Source organism: Dromiciops gliroides, chromosome 1, assembly GCF_019393635.1.
Source record: "Dromiciops gliroides isolate mDroGli1 chromosome 1, mDroGli1.pri, whole genome shotgun sequence".
In the NCBI taxonomy this organism is placed as follows: Eukaryota; Metazoa; Chordata; class Mammalia; order Microbiotheria; family Microbiotheriidae; genus Dromiciops; species Dromiciops gliroides.
In genome coordinates this window covers 65,816,306-65,842,424 of record NC_057861.1, presented here as the reverse complement: position 1 = coordinate 65,842,424, position 26,119 = coordinate 65,816,306, and the positions used below count along the sequence as shown (strand labels likewise).

Below are 26,119 nucleotides of genomic sequence, written 5' to 3'. Positions count from 1 at the left end.
GTGGCTCCCAGACTCGGGTTCTGACAGCATTCTATAGCTCTTGTAAATAAAATGTCAGTCAATGTTAACCTATTTCCTTGACTCAAATCTGTGATTTTGTCAGTATGGAGAACTCTTTTTTTTGCGGGGCAATGAGAGTTAAGTGACTTGCTCAGGGTCACACAGCTAGTAAGTGTCAAGTGTCTGAGGCTGGGTTTGAACTCAGGTCCTCCTGAATCCAGGGCCAGTGCTTTATCCACTGCACCACCTAGCTGCCCCCAGTATGGAGAACTTCTAGGAGTGAAATCCTATCCGCAGAAAGAGACTGGTGATCTGTCTATAACTTAAAGTTTCAGAGTTAATTAACTGCCTGGACACTAATTTTAACTAATGTTAAATGACAATATACATCAAAGACCAGACTTGAACCCAGGTCTTTCTAACTCCAAGATCAGTTCTCTACTCCACCTCATGACTTATGATTATTACATGTGAAATTAATTAGAACTCATAAAAATCAACTTTTAAAAATTATTTTTATGGTTCAATGTTCCTCACAATAACCCTAAGAGGTATGTAGTAACAAGACTTATCACTTTCCCCATCCAGCAGATGAAGAAATTGAGGTTGAGGGCAGAAGTGACTTTAGTGGTCCCCCAGCTACCGTTTCTTTTGAAATACCTAGCTGAGATCACTGAAACACTCACTCAAGGTTTGTTCCTGTTTTGTATGCATTTGGAAAATAGATCTGACAGCTAACCTTGTTAACCAATACCCCTTGCAGATTACTTGTGAAAATAGCTGAGACCCTTCTATCCTCAGCAGTTTCCTTTTCAAAAGTGTTTCCAATCATCAAGTTGAAATTCTTCAAACTCAGAGAAGTAGGCCCTCAGACATTTGGCAACCAAGGAAATAATGGCAACTCAAAAGTGCACAGCACTATAGAAAAGATGATAAATAAGGCCAATTTCAACTTTTTTCTATGTTAAAGTTATTTCTCAGAGATGAAATATTCAAGCATAGAACCCCAATCGAATGACTCTTCATCTACTTCAGACTGAATTCATTAATTATCCACAAGTTAGTATTGTACAGTGGAAAGATCTCTAGATCAAGAGTCTTGAATTCAAATTCCAGCATTTCTAACAACCTCACTGAGAGAATGTGGGTGAGTCACTTCCTCTTTCTGAGTCACAAATTATATAAAAATGAAGGATTTGGACTAGATCAGAAGAGTCAAACACATAGCCCACAACACTCCCAAGGAGAAGTCAAACTAGATTAAAATGTAATTGGGAAATATTTCATAAAAATACAATAAAACAGAGAGAACAGTACTTTAAAAACCTAAGTCAAAATGAGGCCTTCAGTATGGCTCAGCAGCCACCATTTCTGAGTTTGACACCACTGAACAAGGTGATCTCCAAAGCTTCTGGAAGTGCTTAATATTCTATGCTTCTAAGCTAAATGAAGCTATCATAATGCTGCTAATTTTCAAGAAATCACCAGCTCTTGACTACAGCCTGTGACATTATGAGGTGCACTCACAATCACATACAACTTACCCAAGCAATAAGTTTGCATAGATCTCTTTAACTGTCCTAGTCTCCCGTTTTCGCAGGATCTCAGCATCATACCAGAAGCCCCTCTCCTTGGGCTCATCAGGGTTATAGTTCACCATCACAATCTGACCAACTTCTAGCTGATGCCATTTCAGTATTGTTCGTGCGCGAGCTCTTACATCTTTTGAACTCAACTTCACAACACCATTTTCTGGATAGCTTTAAAAATAAAAAGTACAGTTATCAATTAACAGATATATACAGACTATATATGAAAAACTAAACTCTTCTCCCTTGAAATGAATTATTATAAATGTATACTGAGAACAATAACTAATATTTATAAATGTTATGGTGTGCAAAGTTTTCTTTATACATTATTTCATTTGATCCTTTACCCTTATGAGGTAGGGGGCTATTACCCCATTTTACAGCTAAGGAAAACTCAGAGGAGTTCCTAGAGGATAAGTGATTTTGTCCATGGTCACAGTGAGTCTCTGAAATGTTTCTTTTTTTTTTTTAATGTTTTTTTTGTGGGGCACGGAGGGTTAAGTGACTTGCCCAGGGTCACACAGCTAGTAGGTGTTAAGTGTCTGAGGCCGGATTTGAACTCAGGTACTCCTGAATCCAGGGCCGGTGCTTTATCCACTGTGCCACCTAGCTGCCCCTATCTCTGAAACATTTCAAACACACTTCTCCTGATTCTTAAGACCAGCACTCTTTCTTCTGCCCCACAATTAGTCTTCATGTTTGTGTAAGATTATCCCCATTAGTCATTTTTCCTTCATGTGACTCCCAAAACAGTTTTAAAACCTGAAGTCTTACACAGGGACAAACTAAATGAGAGACCCACAAAATCATCTGTGTTAGGGAACATTCAGAAACCACAAACCAACCCACTCCAAACTCACTCTTCATATTTCACATGATAGATAACATCCTCTTCAGCCACTTGGCCATCTCCACTATCACTGGATTCACCGTCTGCTGCTCTTTCTTTTCTTGTAACATTTACCAATATGGCTTCAAACCATGCTCCCATGTTCATATCCCGGGCATCTACATAGTCATTGATCTACAGATAAATAAGGAAAAGTTCTTTAGTGACCTTAGTAATTTCCAATTTTCAAAATTGTAACTTGGGTAGCTTATTCATTGCAATTCAGTAGATATTAAAGACCTACAAAGTTTAGATAAGACATAATCCGACTTCACAGCGTTTAAAATCTAATGGGGAGCTTGATATAGATAACTGAAATACAAAATAATACATGGCAAGTACATCATATCAATACAAAACAAAGTGCTACATAAGGCCTAGATGAATGAGTGCCACCAATGTGGCAAGTTTAAAAGGCTGACCCTCACCATCCCCCTCCCCCAATCATGTGGCAAGAGTTAATAGAGTTGGGGCAGCTAGGTAGCGCAGTGGATAGAGCACCGGCTCTGGAGTCAGGAGGACCTGAGTTCAAATCCAGCCTCAGACACTTCACATTTACTAGCTGTGTAATCCTGAGCAAGTCACTTAACCCCAATTGCCTCACCAAAAAAAAAAAAAAAGAGTTAAATAGAGTTGGCTGAGGTCAAACATTCATTCTTAGGTCACCATTCAGCCTGCTACTTGAGTCATTCCCATATTTGATCTTATTATCCCAAGCATTAACAATGATCCCAGGGTATGCTTTATTAGTAATTAATACAATTGCAACCTCCCACTAATTAACTGGCTCAAGTCCCCACCCCAGTTCAATAAAGAGCATTTATTAAATTAACTGGAAAAACTCCCTTTTTCAACAGTAATTGTTCATATTTCTTTATATTAAATCTCTTAAAATGTTCTTAGATAAATGTCAAAACTGATGAGCACAATTTATTAAAATGAAATGAACAATAAGACATTTACAAAATTTTGTCTACAAAAAAAATCAAACTAGAATCACCTCAAACTCTCACTGTAAGAACAAACAACTTCTCAGCACATCCAGAACACAATTTCTGTTACTCCAGATACTGATTAAAGTCTCAAGACTCCTCTTTGTATTTCTCAACATAATAGTTAAATTCGGCCTCTCAGGAATTAAAGATTTTTTAGTCCTTTTCCTTTATCTTCAACTATCATAGTAAAGTAATAGTCATTCCAGAAAATACTGTAAACTGCCAATTCCTCCACATAATTCTCTTTTTAATAACATAATTAAGACATTTCTCACAAGAAGCTTTCTTCTTACCTTCTTACTGTCTTCTCTCCAGTTTATCTCACAGATCAAAGATAAAAAATGCACTCTTCCCTAACTTAATAGGGAGAAGCCTCTCAAAGCAAGGCATTTCCAACTCTAACTTCAAACTGCCAGCTCAAACTACTTTCCCCACAACATTCCATTTGGCTCTTAAAGATACAGTAACAGTATCTGTAGTCTCTGTGAGAGAGCCTAGTCAAAAAGGTATATTATGCACATTGAGAAAGGGACATACTAGGGCAAGGGAGAAATCAGGGAAAAGCTTCATGGAAAAGGTGATATTTGAATTAGGTTTTAAAGAATGAGAAGGAATTAAACAAGTAAAAAAAGGAAGCTATTTGAGTAAGACACAAAGTAGAGGTAAGAGGAACAAAGGAATCAACCTAAAGTACAAGAATATGTAAAAGAGATTAATATAAATTAAAGTTGGAAAGGCAGATTAGCACTAAATTGTAGTGTCTTGAATGCTGTACAAATGAACAAATATGTGTGTGTGCTTAATATAATTTATATTTAATTTATATATCTGTCAGGACGACTGAAGATAGTCCCAGATGTTTTAAGGCAATTGGGGTTAAGTGACTTGCTCAGAGTCACACAGCTAGTAAGTGTCTGAGGTAAGATTCAAACTTAGGTCCTCTCAACTTTGGGGCCAGTGCTCTATCCACTACACCCTTGATGCCCTAAGAACAAATTAAGTCAAAAAACAAGAACAGATTAAAAAAAAAGAAAAGATAAGCAGCTCAATTTTAGAAACATTCTGTTAAAGTAAAGTGGGACATCAAGGTATAGATGCCCTGCAGATAGTTGGTGAGGCTGGTCTGGATAACAGGGAAAAGGTACTAGGCTAGCAATATACATTTTGAAGAGTCTCCTGCATGGGTGAGAGTGCTTCTTCTGTGAATATAGGTAGTCAATAAGATTGCCAAAGGAGTGTATAGAAAGAGAAAAACTGGCCAAGAACACAAAGACAGAATATTAGGTCGAGAAGAGGACAAAGAACCAACAAAGTAAACAGAAGAGGGAGGAAAGAGAGAAGAAGAGTAAAATGCCACTGAAGGAAAGGGAAAATAGCGAGTGGTGAACTGTGTCAGATGCCTCAAAGAGATCAAGAACAATGAGGAATGGGAGGAATTGGGGGGCTAGGAGGGGAAGCCAAGCAATTAGGTCACCAAAGAACTTTGAGAGAACAGTTTCACTATAGTGGTGATAGCAGAGATACCAGGTTAGGTTACAAAGGTAGGAAGATTAAGCAACTGAGGTATCAGAAATAAAAAAATTTCCTCTAGTTTGTCAGAAGAAAAATGAATTGGTAGCGATGAGGTAGAAATGTCAAGGGAAGGTTTGAAAAGATGAGCACATCTGTAGGGAGCCCGAAAGCAATCAGTGGGGGAAAGGGATCACTGCTAAAGTGAGGGCCTAGAAGCCTAGAGAAAGCGATTAAGGGAACAAATAGAGCTATCAGTGTTCGCCTCGGTAAGGCTTCTTCTGTAACAGAAGAGGAGAATGATAAAGGGAAGATGATACTGAGAAGTTCTGAAAAATGCAAGGGGAGTTCAAGGAACTCACATTAAATGACCTCCACCTTTTCTGTGAAATAGAAGGACCAAATCATCTTAATGGGGGGGTTGGAGGTACAATCGGGGACTTAAGGAAGGAAGATAAGATTTGGAACAGTCACTACAGAGGAAAGAGGGAATCTATAAGAGAAGAGTGGAGAACTGCTGCAAAGCAGTGACAGCCAATGAGGCTGCACAACAGGAATGTGAAGTGAGGGAGATCAGCCTTTCTCCAGGGATGCCTGGGATTAGGAAAAGAGAAATCTCTTGGTGAAAGTTCCCAGGAATAAGAATTAACAGGCTGAGAAAAGAGCAAGTTAGCTCACGGTTCTAGAGGAGTGACCAGTAAAACAATTTAGCATACCATGAGGTCAAGCCTGAGTATGGAAATGAAGCCAGTAGATTGCTGAAAATGACATTATCTGGTGCCTCCCACAGAGAACTTCAGAGCTGAAAATGAAGAATTGGGAATCATGGGCACTGAGCAGTGGAGAAAGAATAAAGATAGACAAGGGGGAAAAGCCAAGTCCAGAGTTTGGGGGATTTAGGAAGGAAAAAAGAAGTGCCACAGGCAACAAAAGCAGGAGTTATCTGACAGACGGGTGTACCAGAAGAGTGTGTTATCAGACACCAAGGGGAAAAGAGTATCAAGGAGAGGATGACTAAGTCTCAAATGATACAAAGAGGTCAAAGAAGAGAAGATGTGAGAAGAAGCCAATTTGGCCAAGAGAAACCTTTGGATGACCTGTGAGAAACCGCTTCAGAGAGTAGCGAAGGATGGAAGTCAGATTATAGGGGGATAAAAAGGCAGGAGGGATAGGAGAGCATGGTATAGAGAGCAAAGTACTGGATCTGGTGCCAGAGCCCATGAATTTGAAACCCACCATTGGCATCTGTCAGTGAGACCTTGAACAAGTTCTTTCTCTTTTCTGCATGTGTTTCCTGTTAGACAAGTTAAGCCAGATGACCCCTAGGTTTCCTTCCAACTCTAAATCTATGAATGTAGAAGAGAGATTTAAAAGTAGCTTGAAGGGATCAAGAGGCTTGAAAGAAGGGGTTCCAACTGTTGCTGGTTTTGTTTTAAGGATCTGGAGATCTGAGTGCCTTTACAGGGAAAGAGGAAATGAGAAGGAAAGATCAGAGATGCAAAGAGAAAAGAAGGGGATTGGTGGAGCCAAGAAAATGATGGCAACGATAGCCTTGGCCAAAAACAGCCACCTATTCTTTAGGGACAGAAGGTACGTGAAGACGCCAAGTGGTCCTGAGGTCCGGGGGAGGAGAGCAGTGGGGAGGAGGAAGAGTAGAGAGTGGAGTCAGGATGCAGGTAATCAAGCTGACAAGTGAGAGATCCAGCACCTAATCACAACAATCAGAAGCTGTCATTTATAGCACACTGTAAGCTTTGCAAAGGGCTTCTACATATTTTATCTCATCTGACCTGAGGAGGTAGGTGCTCTTGTATCCCTATTTTAAAAATGAGGAAATTGAGCTGAAAGGTAAAGAGATTCGCTCAGGATCCCATAGGCAGGATTCAAACTAGAAACTTTCTGACTGAAGTCCAGCACTTTTTACCAGATGCCACCTATCACTAGCCCTCTGCATAGCAGTATTTAATAAATATTTCTTGAATTCAACTGAGTAAAAGCAGGATCCATGTCCCTTGGCAATATAACAGAAAGTTAATTCTTCTAGATCAATTCTCTTCAACCTTGTTTGTGTCCTAGACCCCTTTTGCAGTCAGTCTGGGGAAGTTTATAGATCCCTTCTCAAATGAATAAAATAAAATATGTAGGATTACAAAAGAAGCCATTTATTTTGAAATATGGTTACCAAAATATTTTTTTAAAAAACAGTTCATAGGGCAGCTAGGCGGCGCAGTGGATAAAGCACTGGCCCCGGATTCAGGAAGACCTGAGTTCAAATCCGGCCTCAGACACTTGATACTTATTAACTGTGTGACCCTGGGCAAGTCACTTAACCCTCATTGCCCTGCAAAAAAAAAGTTCACAGACTCCAAGCTAACATGTCTTTTTGTGGAAAAATATGTCTGCATACATTGTGAGTCAGTTTTGTAGCTTTTCTCCTTTCTCAATTTTTGATCAAAGCAGCAGAGGGAGTCATAAGCATAGAGGGCAGACATTACTGTGACAATAATAATGATGACAACAAAAAACGTTTAAATAGCACTTTAAGGTTTGCAAAGGGCTTTACGGGCATTATCTCATTTGACCCTCCCAACAACCCTGGGTAGGAACTATATGATTAATTCCCATTTTACAGATAAGGAGTCAGAGGTTAAGTGACTTGCCCAGGTCACGCAGCCAGTAAGTGTCCGAGGCTGGATTTTAACTCAGGTCTCCCCAACCCCAGGTCCAGTATTCTCTCCCCCGTGCCACCTAGTTGTCTAATATCAACACATTAAAACAACAATTTCAAGTCTGCCAGGTGCTTTATGTGTATTACCACATATTTGAGATCGTGCCTTGAGAGCATGCCCAGGGCTTCCCCATCTTTAAAAAGCCTTAAGCAGACCCATCTCCTCCCTCAATCAAACTCCTAGAAAAAGTCATCTGGGTTTCCAACATCCTAACTCCACTGAAAACACTCCCAAGTTATCAATGATCTCTTAATGGCCAAATCTGATGATCTTTTCTAGCCTTATCCCTTTTGGACTTTCTGCTGCATCTGACAGTGTTTGAGCACCTGGGATCGCCCCTCTCTTCTCCAGGTGCTTGTGGCACCTCTCACCGCTAGCTCTCCTCTGATCTGCCTACCCACACCTTCTGGGGTTCCTCTGCTGGCTCATCATTCATACCCCACCCTCTAACTATGGGTGTTTCCCAAGGCTCTGGCCTGGCCTGGCACATTACAAGTGCTTAATAAATGTCTTTCCAGTCATTCATTCATTCATACTCTCTCTAGGTGAGAGATAATGAGTTTAATTACCAGTTCTCTGAAGATGACTCAGGTCTAGTCTATATCCAGTCCCTGTCTCTTCCAGGCTTCAAACCCACATGCCTATTGAACATTTCAACATCCCAGATGTCTTGACCTCAACATGTCTAAAACAACTCTTTCTCCCCCAAGTCTACCTTTCTTCTAAATTTCTCTATTTCTGTTAAGGACACCACCATTCTTCCAGCCTCCCAGGTCTATAAATCTGTCCTTATTCTTGACTCCTCATTCTCCCTCAGCTCACATGTCCAATCAACTTGCCAAAGCCTGCTGTTCCTACATGCACAACATCATTTACATTCAACCCCTTTTCATTCCTTACACAACCATTACCCTTATCACCTCTATCCAAGACTACGGCGATGGCCTCTTAAAGGGTCTCCCTGCCTCATGTCTCCCTACTCTAAACCATTCTCCACACAAGCTGCCTACATCACTCCCCATACTTCATCAACTGTAGTAGCTTCCTGATGTCTAGGATAAAGTATAAACTCCTTTGTCTTATAAGGCCCTTTCCAACAACCTTCCCAGAATCCTCGTACGCTGCTTCCTACCTCCCTGCACTCGACGCTCCAGCCCAATTGGCTGTCTGGGTGCCTCCACACCCATCACCTGTCTCCAGGCCTTTGTGAGATCCCACTTTCCCAACTCTCTCCCTGTCTCTGCCTCACAGAAGTCTTCTCTCTTCTCCTCTCAAGACACAGTTTCTCAAGCACTACTTTTCTACATGAACCCTTTCCTTAGGCCCCACACACTAATGTGCTCCCTCCCTAACTTCCTTGTGTGTACTTTGTATTGATTCTGTACATACTTATATGTGTGTATGTTGTCTCTCTCAAGATAATTGTGAACTCCTAAACATCAGGAATCGACTCATGCTCTACATATTTCCTCAGTGTCCAGCACAGTGCTTAGCACGTAGTAGGCAATTAATTAATAAATGCTTGCTGGCATTTAATTGTATGCTTACACCAATGGGTCTTTCAGGAATGAGGAGAAATTGGGAAGGGGAAAAAAGTGATACCAGGTACATAAAGGTTCACAAATGTGAGGCACAGAATGGATAAGGTTGAGAAATAATATTCTAAAGAGCAACACACATCAAAAATCCAAAATGGAAAACTTTACCTTATAAAGGCCAAATCCTGGGTCAATCCAGTCTGTTTGAGGAGCTGGCCCAGGTTGCCCATCAATTTCCAGGGCTCCTTCTCCATGGTTTGAACTCTTATCAGATTCACTCTGGCCTGAGCCACAGCCCGAATCTGTATCAGAGAGTTCAGAATCCTTTTCTTTACTAGGAACAGCGAGTACAGCTGGGCTTTGTCGAACGAGCAGCTGGACAATGTCGTTCAGACCAACACTATAGTCAAAAAGGGAGTGCCCATCTTCCATCTGTGGAGCCAAGCAAAGACAAAAAAGACGTTATTGGCAAATACCCTCCAGAGCTAGGTGACGTGCCCTCCGGCTGTCCCTTCCCTTCACAACATGACATCTGTCTCTCAGCCCACCTCTGGATTTGAAGGGGCCTCCAAGGTCCTCTAATCCAACCTCTATACTGGAATCAAGACTCCCTTTACCAGACAGCTGACAAGTGGTCAGCCAGGCTCTGCTTGAAGGTTTCTCAAAAGGGAATCCACTACCTCCTGAGGCAGCCCACCCCACTGGCAAACAGCTGTAGAAGGAAGTTGTTTTCATACAGCCAAACTAAATCTGCCTCCCTACCTCTTCCCCCATGGCTCCTAGGGTCTGCTTTCTGGGACCAGCCAGAACCAATCTAAGCCCTCTTTCACAGGATGGCCCTTCTTTCAAATACTCTATCACACAGGCTTCCAGCTCAGCTGACCTATTCCTTAAGAGATCCTTGAGGCCCTTCACCAATCTGGTCACCCTCCTCAAACCACTCTTTAGTTTATCAATCTCCTTCCTAAAACAGAATGCGCCGACTGGAATACAACATTCCATATGGGGTCTGAGCTGGGCCAAGTCGAGTAGGACTATAATCTCCCTTGCTCTGACCATTGCTCTCTTTAAAAGGTCTAAGATAGCACAACATTTTTTAAATTTTGGTATCACACTGTTGAGAATGCTATCTAGATATGCCTCCTGGTTCCCTACCTGCCGAACATGGTACACTTAGAAAGTTAATTTTTGAGAAGTCAAGACTACCTTTATTGCCATCACATGTGATCTTATTAGATCTAGTCCAACATTCTGGCCTGACAAAATCTTTTTGGATCCTGACATAGTGATTCAATGTTAGTCCTCTTTAGAAAAACAAACAAACAAAAACAAAAACAAAAACCCACAACCGTATAAGGAAACAGTGTAATTATTATCTTAATTTTGCAGAGAGGAAAGCAGACCCTCCAAGCATTAAGTGACTTACTCAAAGTCACACAGCCAATAGTATAAGAGAACACAAGTCAAGTAACATTTATCAAGTGCTTCCCATGTGTCAGACAATGTCCACAGTGTACCACATATTGTATATCCTATAATGCAGATATAGGAAAAACAAGGAGTGGTTAGAAAGCCTGGTTTCAAATCTGCTGGATTACCTTTGTGACCTTACACATTTTTTTTTTTTGTGGGGCAATGAGGGTTAGGTGACTTGTCCAGGGTCACACAGCTAGCAAGTGTCAAGTGTCTGAGGCCGGATTTGAACTCAGGTACTCCTGAATCCAGGGCCGATGCTTTATCCACTGCGCCACCTAGCCGCCCCGACCTTATACATTTTATAGTTAAAGATACTATAACTATAATATGAGGTGGCTCAGTGAGAAAGGACCAACTCTAAAATCCTTTTTTTTTTTTTTTGGCTAAATCTTATTATCCTAACAAGCAGTAGAACCAGCAGGTATATTCAAGTTCTTGATTACAAGTCCAGCATTCTTTCTAATACATCAGGTTGACTCTCATAAAATCACTGTCACACCTACAAAAGTACTCCCTTCTGTCAAACCATCTCCATCATCTTCCTTCAAGATAACAGTTCACAGTGCAGAAGGCCTTCCCCGGTTAAAGTAAAGTTATGCTTTGGCTTTAACCTCACCACTTACTATCAGGAAATATATTTGTATATACTTGTCCTTTGTAAGTGTCTGCATCCTTTGCCTTCTACACTAAATCACAAAACTGCATCTGTATTCCCTGCATAAGGTTGTAAAACTCACTTTTTTCCTTTATTTCCTGAAAGCATCCAAGGACACTCAAATCACACTCATACCAATGGAAAAGGGATGCAAAATGGAAATGAAAAAGCAATAAATAGCAATTCTACCTCCCTGAGCCTCCAGGAAATACAGCTACTCGATCACATTCCTATAAGACTCCACTGTTTACAAAGCATCTTATACAATAAGCAGCACAAGTTTTCTAGATAAAAGAATTGAAGCTTGGAGTGATCAAATGACCAGTCAAAGTCAGAGTCAGTAAGAAAGGGAATCAGGGCCCAAGCTCCAACATTCTCTTTCCAAATTCAGTGCTCTTTTCTCCAGCCCATGATGTCACTCTTAAAGGGTCAACTTACAGTCACATGTCACCTAACTGGCCAAGTTCACATGTCAGTCATTTCAGGGGGAGGTAATTATTCAATAAAAACTATAAAACTGCTTCTAAAAATAAATGACACTTCATCTTTGAACATCCCAGGATTCTCTGTAAATCTTAAGGTGCAATACAAATGTCAGCTAGCCTCATCATGATGAAAATGATCCTAACTGACTCATCCATTTTTGAGAATGCAAACTAGAACTAAATTACTAAACTCAAACTAATGTATGTAATTGATACCTATTTCAAAATGCATCTTTTGCTAATGAACTGTCAAATTAAAGTTGTTAATAGTTTCTTAACACTTCACATACATTGTCTCATTTTATTTTCACAAAATCCCAGTGAAGTAGCTACTACAGGTATTCCCATTTTATAGATGAAGAAACAAGAGGCTCAGAGAAGCTCAATGACTTGCTCAGGGTCGCCCTATTATTAAAAAGAGAGGATAGCGGGGCAGCTAGGTAGTGAAGTGGATAGAGCACCAGCCCTGGAGTCAGGAGTACCTGAGTTCAAATCCGGCCTCAGACACTTAACACTTACTAGCTGTGTGACCCTGGGCAAGTCACTTAACCCCAATGGCCTCACTTTAAAAAAAAAAAAAGAGAGGATAGCAAGCTAGGTATACCTACATTACAAGGCCAGTCCCCTTATCCACTAAACCATGCTGCCTCTAATCAAGTTCTCATTAGAAATAACAGAGATGTAGGGAAAGCCTTTGCATAAATGGACACAAACAGAAGTAAACAGAACCAAGAAAAAAACACACACAATGAACACCACAATGGAAATGGAAAGAATGACAACAACAAAACAATCAAAACTAAATGTTGTGAAATTATCAAGACCCAATTGGCCCCAGGGACTATAGGAATTAAACACTACATATACTGTCAGACTTTCTTATGTATTGATTAGTTTGGCAGAACTCTTTTTTTCACTTTTTTATTCTTTATTGTTAGGGCCAGTTCTCTGTGAGGGGGAGGGAGGAAAGATACACTGAGAAATGCAAGTGTCATTAAAAACATAAGACAGGGGCAGCTAGGTGGAGCAGTGGATAGAGCACCGGCCCTGGAGTCAGGAGGACCTGAGTTCAAATCCGGCCTCAGACACTTAACACTTACTAGCTGTGTGACCCTGGGCAATTCACTTAACCCCAATTGCCTCACTAAAAAAACAAAACAAAACAAAACATAAGACATCAAAAATACTTGTAAGAAGTAGCATAATTCTTCATTTAACAACTGCTGAGCTCCCACTACGAGCACAGATGGTGCCTGTGACATGATACATGTTAAACATTTAAACTATTGGGGGCAACTAGGTGGCGTAGTGGATAAGGCACTAGCCCTGGATTCAGAAGGACCTGAGTTCAAATCTGACCTCAGACACTTGACACTCACTAGCTGTGTGACCCTGGGCAAGTCACTTAACCTTCATTGCCTGCCCCCCCCCCCATTAAACTATCTATGACAGGCCTTGATTAATGCCAAGCAGCACTGCCTTCACAGTTCACTACTATTAAAGAATTTCAAGTGATGGTTAATTTCCTATGAAACACATAGCTTAGATATGATTAAACACTCACGGGAAATGAATGCCATAATCTAATCCAGAAAAGTGAAACCTCCATAGCTTCTTCCTTCATGACTCCTTAGAAACAAAACGAGTCCCAGAACCAGACATTTCACAAAAGTTACTTTATACTCGGACCCAGGGACATACACAGGGCATGACTGTGAGTGTGTCCAGGTGTACTAGCACACTCAGTCCACTCCACAGTCAATTATTATTTATGGCAACAGAAAATTATTAACTTAGTAAAGCAATCTGTGTGGGAGGAATAGGAACAGCAAGAGTTGGTCCATTTCTTCTACCACAGACAGAAGATACGAATCCAAAACTCTAGCTAGAAGTATTTACATGTGTAGACACAAAAGCTACAAGAATCACCATTATTCATTAACAAATATGTAGGGGGCAGCTAGGTGGCGCAGTGGATAGAGCACCAGCCCTGGAGTCAGGAGTACCTGAGTTCAAATCCGGCCTCAGACACTTAATATTTACTAGCTGTGTGACCCTGGGCAAGTCACTTAACCCCAACTGCCTCACTAAAAAACAAAAACAAAAACAAAAAACAAGTATGTAGCAGTATTCATGGGAAAGAAGACTATCAAAGCCTACAAAGAAGCTGCCATTAGATATCAGTTTACTTGAACTGAGACTTTATCCCTGGCTTTTGGTGGTAGGGTTTTTTTTTAGAATGGAGGGAGGAATTAGGGGGAGAGAGAGACAAGTGGTAGTGATGTTTAAAAAATGAAAAAGGAAGGTCATTGAATGTTTTTTTTTAAAGTGAAGAGGAGGGGCAGCTAGATGGCGCAGTGGATAGAGCACTGGCCCTGGAGTCAGGAGGACCTGAGTTCAAATCTGGCCTCAGACACTTCACACTTACTAGCTGTGTGACCCTGGGCAAGTCACTTAACCCCAATTGCCTCAAAAAAAAAAAGTGAAGAGGAAAGGGGCAGCAAGGTGGCACAGTGGATAGAGTACCAGCCCTGGATTCAGGAGAACTTGAGTTCAAATCTAGCCTCAGACCCTTGACACTTACTAGCTGTGTGACCCTGGGGCAAGTCACTTAACCCCAATTGCCTCACCAAAAAAAAAATATATATCTATATGATTCAGTGAAGAGTCACAAGGATGACATACAGCAGTGCAACCAAGTAAATAAAGTCAGCATGGGAAAAGCAACAAAACTCTGGTCAAGCACAACTGCCAACAAAAATACCAAACTTTCAAAGGTAAAGGAGACATCTTTCCTGTCTTGTTAAAAATATATAACTAGGGGCAGCTAGGTGGCCCAGTGGATAGAGCACCGGCCCTGGAGTCAGGAGGACCTGAGTTCAAATCCGGCCTCAGACACTTAACACTTACCAGCTGTGTGACTCTGGGCAAGTCACTTAACCCCAATTGCCTCACTAAAAATAAATAATAAAATAATAAATGTCACCTCCTAAGAGTACTGACATATTAAAGAGTACTGGTATATTAAAGACTTCAAGAAAAATTACTTAGCAAACAGTTTACACTATGGTAAATGCGTTTAATTCAAAAACACTTGGAATTAACCCATAATAGACTATGAAGTTTGATGAAATATTAATATATTTCTTATTACGGGCTCAATACTCCTATGTACCAAAATGTTCACAGCAGCATTGGCTGCAACAACAAAAAGATGGAGCCAATAACATTTGCCCATGATTCACAAGGTATCAAAAAGCCAAATAATCCATTTTGTCTCAAACACTAAGGGGCATAAAGTTTGGAACATCATTCGAAACAACCCACAGAAAAGTGGGGAGGGGAGGGAAGAGGGAGTCTGAAAGTACCCAACACTGAAATTTTCTAGCAAATACAAGTCTTATTCCTCCTCATCCCTAATAGACCGGTGTAAAAGAGAAGCTTCATGACTTTGCTAAATACTTAATTCTTACGAACCTATTGTTCTAATTTTTCCAAGACATAGTGGCACACACCAGGAGTCCCTGTTCCTGGAGAGGCCAGCACTGATGAAACTCTTGAGTTTTGAGTTCTGAGCTTCGAGAGGATTCAAGCTCATCACATGTCTACTCTACATGGTCCCCTAGGACCCCCTCATGGGGCAAAGTGCTACCAGGGAGGAACAAACTGGGGGGAAAAAGAAGCAGGGGAAAATGTCCGTGTCAATCAAGAGTGAGATCCAGTTGCTGACTAGCCCCTTCACTTTCAGCTTGGATATGATATGGTATTGCCTTCCCTTTTTACTGCCTCCAAAAATGCTATTTCAGATTAGAGCCTAACTCGTTCTAACAATAAAATCTAACCTGTATAGGAAGCAAAGATGACAAAAGTGCCATGTTAATAATTTACATTTCTATAGTATTTTAAGATTTTCAAAGTGCTTCCCTTGCAACAACTCTATGAGATAGGTAGTACAAAGTTATCCCTTTTATCAGAGAGGGAATGGTGTCTTTGAAGGTGAAATGAATTTAAACAATCTTACAAGAAAACTCACTTAAAGTCATGGTAACTCCAAGGTATGAAAGCTGTACAACCTTTAAAATACAAAGCATGCAACTCAGAGGAAGACCTACATTTATATTTTTGCAAACTGAGCAATTCCTCTTTTGCACCAAATAAATTCTCTCTTATCTATTCTTAAGCTGCATTCCTATGAACTAAATTCTCAATATTAAATAAGTTTATCACCTTTATACAGATTATTCCTAAATATAAATGTGTTTATATACATATATGTACATATATACAAATACATGTGTGTGTGTCTTTATGGGAGAGAGGGAGGGAGGAGAGAACAAGCACATTGTTCCCTCCCAGAATTAGATGTAGTCTCATAGCTTCCACTGCCTGATAGACAAATACAAGAGGAAGCCCAACTGGTATCTCAAGCTGATTTAAAACTAACTTTCCTGAGACAACATATATAAAGCACTCTTCAAATGTCTAAGAACTACATCAATGTCAATTGTTAGTTGTATTATTCCCCACTAAACTCATTCCCCTACTCCCACCTTCCTCGCATCCCTCCCATTCTTCCAGGATAGAAATCGCAGCACCATTTCTGATGCTTCTTTATCTGCTTCACATACATACCCTTTCTAGTATAATTATGAGCTACAAAAGCTAATATGATCTTAGTCTACAGTAAGAAGCACAGTGGCCAGGCCATAGGGGAGGATCATTTCCTGACTTTTGCCCTGGTAAGACCGTATCTGAAGTACTGAGTTCTGGGAACCGAATTTTAGTACAGATGTTGCAAAGTTGGAAAGCACAGAGTAGAATAAAACAATGCTAATGAAGGGCCCTGAGTGCAAGCCCTAGGAGGACTGGTTAAAAGAAATTTAAATGTTTAGCCTGGAGGAAGCTGAGAAAAGAAAAGATGACTCTGTCTTCAAGGGATATCAAATGGAAGAGGGATTAGACTTGTTCTTCTTGGTCCCCATGGGTAGAACTAGGAACAATGGACAGGTTTCACAAGAGCCAAATCTAACCTTAGAAGCATAAATTTAGAGCTGAAAGGAATCTCAGAGATCATATAGATCATAAAGTCCCTCATTTTTTACAGATCAGGAAACTAAAAATTGTGACTTACCCTGGGTCACAAAGGAATTATTCACTGGTAGACACAGTATTTAAAACAAGGTCAGCTGACTCCAGTAAGGGAAAAAGTCCTAACAATGAGAGCTATGCAAAAGTGTAATGGGCTTTTGGGGGCAGATACTGGGTTGCTCCCTTGCTTGGAAATCCCTAAATGCAAACTGGAAGATAATTGATTTGTTACAGAAAAGATTCATCCTCACCTTCAAGAGGCCTTTCCTTCCCTTGCAGTCCAGCTCAGGTACCATTTCCTCTATAAAACCTTCCCTGATCCCCTAAAATATAGTCTTCTCTCTCCAATTTTCCTAAAACACTTTTTCCGGTTTGCTCTTTTACCCCTCATCACACAACCTCACCCCATAATGCTATAGTCCCCAGTGGAACAAAAGCCCCTCACAGCAAGTGTCAATTGTTTTTCATCTTTACATCCCCAGTGTCTTGTGTTGAATGGATATTTAACAAATATTTGCTGAATGAATGAAATGGCTGAGTTGTAAGTAGTTTTCAAATTAAGCATGAAGAAAATAATATGCCATGAGTGCCTACAACCCACTCAATTCCAACTCTACCACCCATTCAGTGATAGAAAAATCTAAGTTCTTGATGGCTATGTCAGGGGCACACAAGCACTGGGAGTTCCTAGCAAACTGGAAAGACTGGGTTCACTAAGCTGTTGTCTATCATCTGACATTCAACCTGGTGAAGTGCTGAGGCTTAACAGCGGCCTATCCAATGAATGAATTGTTTGCCAGACCTTGACTGTCTAGAAAGGCTGCAATATACACAGGTGAAGAAAATAGAAATACTAACAAAATAATGAATTCTTTTTTTGGAGGGGAGGCAATCCAGGTTAAGTGACTTGCCCAAGGTCACACAGCTAGTAAGTGTCTGAGGTCTGATTTGAACTCAGGTCCTCCTATCTCCAGGGCCAGTGCTCTATCCACTACACCACCTAACTGCCCCAAAATCATAAATTCTTTAATATTATTCTGATTCTTCATGAAAGAAGAGGGTGAGAGAAACAGAACCTGTAACAGTGTAGAGAAAATACTTTTGCTTTTAACTTGACCTTTGTGAAAGGCTAGACATATAGTGATGTACACAGAGTAGAACATCTGGACTACTTTCAGCTGAGCTCTCTCCACTAGCACCCCTCTGATGCCTCATTGTAGCAAAAAGTTTAGACCACTGGCACTAAAAGTTGCCAATCAAGCTATAAAGGCTCCACACACATTCCAAATGAAGAATGAATTCTGTTTGGGGGGAAACTAGGTGGCGCAGTGTATAAAGCACTGGCCCTGGATTCAAGAGGACCTGAGTTCAAGTCCAGTCTCAGACACCTGACACTTACTAGCTGTGTGATCCTGGGCAAGTCACTTAACCCTCAATGTCCCACCAAAAAAAAAAAAAGGAATGAATTCTGTTGCCCAAGGACCAGCCAAATTCTGATAGCCCTATCATCAGAATGTTGGCCAGTACTATGCATTTTGCAGTCAAACAACTAAAGAAAATCATCTCATATGGCAGGAGAGGTAGCCTCTCTGGGTCAATGGAGAAAATACTCACACCAATAAAATCATGGATCCTTGAGATACTGAAGTATAATTGAAGCTGGGCTCTGTGACAAGGCTTTTACAAAATGCCAATACAATAAGACCCATCCAAAACCAGATTAACCAAATCAATTCAACAGACACTTACAGGGTACCCACTAGGCAGAGTCATAGGTGTCAAGGTCTTGGAGAGGTAACAATGTTTAGATAAAACACTCTTCCTAACATCATGCAGCTCATAGTCTAGCAAAAGGAATACAGTGGAAAGGGATGGTAAAAGTCAAAACCACCAGTATGGTTTAGTACCCTGCTACTTATTTATCAACTTTTACTTGGCACTAACACAAACTGAACAAATCATAAGGTATGAAAGTTATAGAATATTATTGTACTGTAACACGTCAAATCAAGAATTCAGAGAAAATGTAAATGAACTGAAAGAATAATAGTTAGAATGACTACAATAATGAAAACCTAAAATGAAACATAAGAAAGGAAATTAAAAACTCTAAAAGGCTCCTGAACGCAGATTAAAGATGAAATAGCTCCTTTCTTGACAAAAGACAATTAAGGGACTACAAGTGGCCAGTATCAAGTATGCTTGTCAGAACCGAGTGGTTTTGCTTAACTGTCTCTTTCTTGGGGAAAGGTTTTCAGGTGAGGTCAGTGGTGTCAAAAACAAAAGTAATACAAAAAAAGGATTAAAAAATAGTGATGTATGTAACATGCCAATAATGAATGATACATGCAAGGGAACAAAAACTTTTTCTCATAGCACTTCCATTTTCATAAGCATTTTGAAAATGTACTTCTAAGGAAAAAAGAGAAATGAATCACTTAGTCCTGTTTCTAATAAGAATGGGGAGTCTACCAAACCCACAGAATCCATGCCAAGTTTTGGGAATTCATGAATCGCTAGATGGCAGCATAATCCTGTCTGCATTCTAAACAAAAAAAGGCGGGCATTTAACTGACAAGTTTCCTATTCAACTCTACAATCCAGCTGCAGACTATCCACGTTCCCCTTAACTCAACCATGTTCCAACACAAATGTGGAACCTCTCCTGCTAAAATCCTGTAAAAGAAAATCAACTGAGGGAACCACATCAGCCAGTTACAAGAAAACTCAAGCTCCCTCTTTTCCTAGTCTCCCTCGGCAGAGAGAACCAAAATTGTTTAGGCAAGGAAACACACCCTTTGATTATACTTTGGTTGGCCCTGGAGACTTCCCCTACCTCTCCATAGAGAACAAAGGTTTTCTTAACTATACTCCTATATTATTAAAGGTAATGCTAGTACTTTCCCTCCAAAGACACTTCATTAGCTCTTAATTGACCCTGAAAATTGTTCTGTACAGCACGGAAAGAGAATCCTTTGGGACAAGGGATTAAGAAGGATTTTTAAAAAGAGGAGAAAAAAAGCAAATCCAAGTGCTTAAGGGAAACTCAATAAATACTAATTGACTCTACTACTTCCTTTTGCCTGATTTAGGTACCTCTAACCATAGTAATAAGGATAAGGATAATAGTTAACATTTATAGGGCATTTAGTATGTCAGGTACTGTGCAAAGGGCTTTACAATTGCTATCTCATTTGATCCTCACAATAACCCTGGGAGGTAGGCCTTATCCCCATTTAGAAGATGAGGAAACTGAGGCAGAGGTAACAATAGTAGAGGTTTCCCCTTGCAAGACCATACAAGATATTAAGATGCTGGGAGAGGAATCAGAAGGGAAAAAGGGCAGTTTACCTGTTTGCCCCGATAAAAAAGCCTTTGTCTCCCTGGTTCCACACTGAACACTTCCTGGATCTTCAACCTTAACTCTTCCACTTTGGTGAGCTTAGAGAGGGAGTCGACCCGGTGGGTCTCCTTGCCATCCATGGTACGGACCTGGATCCACATGTTGGTAGCTCTGTGGGAAGGAAGGAAATAAAGGAGGAAGGGAAGGAAAGAAAAAAAGAGTAAGGAAAGGAGGAACGGTAAGAGAAAAAGAAAAAAGGAAAATGAATAAAGGAGGGAGAGGAAAAGGAAAAGGACAAGAATGAAAGAATGAAGAATGGAGGTAGGAAAGAAAAAGTACGAAGAAAAAAGAGGGAAGGAGAAAGTGGGAAAGGTGGTTAAGAGGAAAGAAAATAAAGTGGAAAGAAAAAGTGGAAGGAAAGAAAGGCGGAAGGAAAGGAAAACAGGAAGGAAAGAAGGAAGGAAAAGAGGGAGGAGGAAGGAAGGGAAAGAGGGAGGAAAGAAAGAAGGCGGGGAAGTTGAGAGAAAGAGCCAGCGCTCGCTCACTCACCACCCCCCCACACACACACACCCCCTCCGCCCTCCCGGGCAGTCCCGGGGGGCTCCCCCCCCCCCCGACTCCGGGAGGCGGGGGCGAGACCCATGCCCTGCCCCCACCCGCACTGTCCTCTCAGGGGCCTCCACTGGGCAGGCCCCGCCCCTGACCCGCCTTCCCGACCCGCCCAGGACTCACCTCCCGGGGAGGGGTCCCAGCTTGCGGGCCGGCGCGGGCCGAGGTGGTCTCGAGCCAGCCTGCCCAGGCCCGCCCGGCCCCCCCACCAACTCCCCTTCCGCCCCCTAAGGTCGCGCGCGCATTCCGCCCCCAAACCCCCATAGAAGGGAGAATCAATGAATGTTCTCAACCTAGTGCCCGCCCTCATCCCCAAGCCTCCACCACCGACCCCCTTCCCCTCAGTCCGGTCCCGCAGCCTCCGAATTCATTATTGGCCAAATTTGCCTCGCACGCCCCGCCCTACCCAATCCCATTGGACGAGACCCAGGAAAAGGCGGTGTCAACTAGCGATGGCGCGCGAAGTTGCTCTCCGCGCCACAATTGAATTCGCACTTTCGCCAAGAGCCCCGATCGCGCGAGACCATGCAAATGAGCCATCACTTCCAAAGGGGCTGGGGGATAGAGAGTGTAATGTTTGTGCTATAGAGACAAGGCTTTCAAACTACTTTACAACGCTCTTGGCACCCAGGGAGCTGCAAACACTAAATAGTGGTACCCGCCCTCACAACTAGGGCCGTAGCTCCAAATGCCTCCTAGAGAAGGCTAGTGGAGCCCCCTTCTTCCCGCTAGGGATGGCAACTGGCCCCAAGTGCCCCCCAAAAGAAGGCAAGTGGCAATGGAAACTTGGCCAGGGAAGACGGATGGCACTACACCCCCTCCCTGGAGGGTGCTTGGTGCCCCCCAAAGGGGACTGGTGCTCGATGCTCCCCACCCTGAAAGGCCCCTGGCATTAGATACCACAAAGGAGGGAGGTGGTGTTGGATGTCCCCTCAAGTCGCTTGGCACTGGATGCCCACCCATAGGAAATGGTCCTGGATCCCTCCCTAAGGAAGAAGACATCGCCCCACGCCCCCAAATGGGTGACAGTACTGGGTGGCCCAAGGTCAAGTCGGCAGGCAGCCCTTCCCTGTGGCTCTTAGGATACACAGAAGGCCTTGGGGGTTAGGGGGCTCCAAGGAAGGCAGGCTGCGCCCGGCAAAGGCCGGTGGCCTGTTCTGGTGGTAGTGGTGCCAGATGCTCTACGCTACATGGTACTGGTGCTCCCTAGCGAAGCTGTCTTCCCAAACAACTTCAGTGCCACATGGGCCATCACCAGTGAGCCGAAAACTAGATTTGGGGAGGGCCGGTGCTAGAGGGTCCTGCCCTTGCCCCTCCTGGGAGTAAGCAGGGCAAGGCCGCTCATTCAAGTCCTTCCTTCCCCCTATCCCCAGACTCTCCCGAGTATCCGCTCCTCATCCCAGCCCCGGCTCAATCGCTGCCCTGGTTCCGGCAACCAGTGCACAAAGTTGGTGAGTAGGCGGCAGCGGCAGAAGAGTCAGCCCCCCGGGGGATGGCACCCGCGCCGACCCCGCGAATGCAGCCTTTGCCCGGCCAGGACCCGCTTAAAGGTGCAATAAATAGCTGGGAACTGGAGTAATTCCCTCCGATCTCCGGACGCCAGAACTCCCAGTTGCAAAGGTCCCCGGCTGCACTATCCGTCCCGGCCCAGAAAATCAAAAATGCGCGTCCAGCCCAGGGAGTGGAGCCCAGAGCAGTGACAGACAACTCACCTCCGCCCGCGGCGCTCCCAGCTGCTCTGCAATTTCCCGCGAAAGCCCCAGTTTGTAGCTTGGCGCTGAAAAACCCCAGCCCCGGCTCGCAGTCCCTGATTGGCCACCTCGTGGCGGGAATTAGAAAAGAGGGGTGAGGAGCCCCGCCTCCTCCGCCCCCTAGCCCCATCCGGGGCCCCTAGCCCCTCCCCTCCTGCACCCGAGAGCCTGGGAGGCGCCAGCCGAGTTGGGGAGCCGGGAGCAGCGGGGCCACTGCTGTCGCAGCAGGTAGCTCGTGCTGCTGCTTTTGCTCCTGCTGCTGCTGCTGGAAGCGACGAGGGAAGGAGTAGGCACTGCTACCCGTACAGCCACCAGCAAAGGCACCGCTAGCAACTGGAACTGGGCCAGCAAAGGCGAAACCCGAGCTCCCCGTGTTTACGGCTCTTTGGCCTCAGCCCGGAACTCTAGACAGCCTTCTCCTGGCCCATCATTTGGGGGTGGCTGTTTGGGGGGGGGGGACGCGCCATCCGGTCCTGTTTTGACACAAGCACCCCCCTACACATTCCCAGGATGACCTACTTCCTTCCTTCCACCCCCACACAAAGACCCCGAAAAGAAAAGGAACCGGGGACAGGTGGTGCATGCGGTTGTCACTTGCCGGAAGCTTTTAAACGGCTTGCCCAATTTATCCATTCCACAGCCTGCCCCACCCACCCTAAATTTCCAACCTTATCCAACCTTCCTCTGCAGGCCCAACCCTGAGCTCCAGCCAGGCCAAGCCTGCAGGGGCCCGCCTTGCTCCCTGTGACCCCAACCTCCCCTCCCCCCACTTTTGGTTTCCCGCCTGTGAAGGCCGGTTCACACTGTTCTTGCCCATGCAATGCCGGCGCTCCTTGTACGACCGGACAATTAGGGCTCAGGCTGCTCTTCCCGCCCTGAATTCTTGCAACACTACTTCTGCACCCAGCATGTGTCATTTAACTGCCCCCCAACCTTAGCTCGCCGACCCTGGGCCTGTGGAGCCTGCTGGCGCCAGCCGACCAGATGGGCCCATGCGCCATTCTCCAGCAGGCCCAGCTCTTTTCCCGCCTCTGCTCCTGCTGTTCCAAGCACGGAATGCCCTGCCCCCCTCCTTTCCCCTACCCCTTCTGCAAGCCCCAGATCAAGTCCTACCGCCTCTAGGAAGTCTTGCCTGGGCTGGGATGGATTCTTGTTCCTAGTTCTTGGCTTCCTTACCGCTCGCCCCACTCCCTTAGCACTCAATTTATTTCTGTAGGAAGGTCTGGAAGCCCAGGAGCCAGCCTCGGAAAGGAGTAGCCTAAGAGGAGGTACCAACTCAGCTGAATGGAACTGAAATGATTCCTTGTTCAAAGGACCCCTCCAGACCTTAGCCAGAAGAAGGGTTCCCCACTGCTCCAACCCTGGCACACCAAGGCTGTCAGTCTGATTATTTCCAAAAAGAAGTGAATCTTTGTCCAAGCCTCACTACTTCATGCCTCTTATTGCCTATCGATAAAGGAAGACATAATTTGGGGTAGCTGACTACTTGTATTCACTGAAATTGGTACCTGAATCCTGGCACCAAAGAGGCCTAGAGCTGGAAGGATCTCAAAACCCACCTGGTCCGGCCCTACTGGCCATGAGGGCCAGCACAGTGGTTTGCCCTGAGAAAGCTCTTTGGATTCTATGACCCCCTTTCACAATATTCCTGACAAGCCATTCCCCAACCTCTACTGGAGACCTGCAGAGTGATACGGTGTCCAAAGTTACTGACAGTCAGTCACCCTCTCGTCCTCCAATGGCTGAGGCTGGGTAGGCTCTAAAGGAGTCACCCCGGGAGGGCATTCAGAGATGATCTGAAGGCCTGCTTGAGTCAAATAGGGAGGGATAGAGCACGGTCCTGCCATTCTGTACAGCTCAGAAGGTTAGAGGTATAATTCTTGATCTCCCTACTTCCTCCAGTCTTTCCCCTCAATAATCCGACAGAGAGGAATTATTATTGTCCATATTCAGTCAGTTCAGTTGTAGCTAGCTGACCCTTCATGACCCCATTTAGAGTTTTCTTGGCAAAGATACTGGAGTGGTTTGCCATTTCCTTCTCCAGCTCATTTTAGAGACGACGAAACGGAGGCAAAAAGGGTTAAGTGACTTACTTGGGGTCATACAGCTAGTGTCTGAGGCTAGATTTGAACTCAGGAGGATGAGTCTTCCTGATTTCAGGCCTGGCACTCTCTCCATTGTTCTACCTAGACGCCCTGAGAGGAATTAGAGAGCAATGGAAAGAGGCTGAAGATCTCCCTGGTTCAAACCTGCCTCTGTCACTACCTGCACAATCAGTTCTCCTTATTGGACCTCAGTTCCTTCATCTGTAAAATACTGGGTTTCACCTGCATGCCCTCTGAGATTATTTTCTAGCTCTAAACCTGTGGTCCAGTCTCCAGCTGCCAAAATGGTCATCTTCTTAAAACTCATCTAACCACAGCACCTACCTCCCTTGATAGTTGTTGTAGGCTCCTACCTACTTGCCCAGTCTCATTTTATCTTGCTCCCCTCCACAGACTCTTCATTCTAAGGAAAGTGGCCTGCTGACTACTCCCCCCATCCAGTGTTCCATCTCTCATCCCATCCCCCAATGTCTTTACACAATCATCCCCCTGTGTCTAGGATGGACTCCCGGCTCACCCACGGGAGCTTCATCTCTTCCTTCATTCAAAGCACACAGATCAGGTTCCCCATCCTACACAAAGCATTTCTTCATTTGCCACCCCCATTTCTAGTGCCCCCTCTCTGTGTCTCTGTCTCTGTCACTCATCCCCTCTCTTTCACTCTCCTCCCTCTTAAAAGTAGTTTGTATATAGTTTGCATTAAGTCATCAAAATAAATGGTGTATTTCCCCCAAACCCCCCTAGTGAAATATAAGTTCTTTCAACTCCAGATGCCTCTGTTGCAGAAGTGAACTGGAATCCAAGTCATTCCCCAATTGAGAAATGGTCAAAGGATATGAACAGGCAGTTTTCTGATGAAGAAACCAAAGCTATCTATTCCCATATGAAAAAATGCTCTAAATCTCTAATGATTAGAGAGATGCAAATTAAAACAACTCTGAGGTATCACCTGACACCTATCAGATTGGCTAAAATGACAAAAAAGGAAGATAATAAATGTTGGAGAGGCTGTGGGAAAATTGGAACACTAATGCATTGTTGGTGGAGCTGTGAGCTGATCCAACCATTCTGGAGAGCAATTTGGAATTATGCCCAAAGGGCGATAAAGCTGTGCATACCCTTTGACCCATCAATCCCACTTTTAGGTCTTTTGCCCAAAGAAATCATGGAAGGGGGAAAGGGACCCACATGTACAAAAATATTTATAGCTGCTCTTTACGTGGTAGCAAGGAATTGGAAGTTGAGGGGGTGCCCATCAATTGGGGAATGGCTGGACAAGTTGTGGTATATGAATACAATGGAATACTATTGTGCTGTAAGAAATGATGAGCAGGAAGAGTTCAGAGAAACCTGGA

The 26,119-nt window shown here is 43.5% G+C and overlaps 1 protein-coding gene across 4 annotated transcripts in view; it reads right to left on the bottom strand.

Annotated features, from left to right (window-relative positions):
* Positions 1–22,745, bottom strand: part of UHRF1 (ubiquitin like with PHD and ring finger domains 1) — a 46,395-nt gene extending 23,650 nt beyond the window's left edge. The window contains exons 1-5 of one of the 4 annotated variants that reach the window (XM_043974826.1): positions 22,621–22,745; positions 20,308–20,470; positions 9,421–9,684; positions 2,453–2,616; positions 1,545–1,760 (exon numbers count right to left, since the gene is read on the bottom strand). In XM_043974826.1, coding sequence (XP_043830761.1) covers positions 1,545–1,760; positions 2,453–2,616; positions 9,421–9,684; positions 20,308–20,460 — 797 coding nt within the window. In that variant the 5' untranslated portion in view covers positions 20,461–20,470; positions 22,621–22,745. Of the gene's footprint in view, positions 1–1,544; positions 1,761–2,452; positions 2,617–9,420; positions 9,685–20,307; positions 20,471–21,031; positions 21,064–21,239; positions 21,280–21,314; positions 21,388–22,620 lie in introns of those variants that run through there. The other 3 variants (XM_043974817.1, XM_043974835.1, XM_043974844.1) reach the window with 3 other exon arrangements.
* Between the last annotated feature and the right edge of the window lie 3,374 nt (positions 22,746–26,119).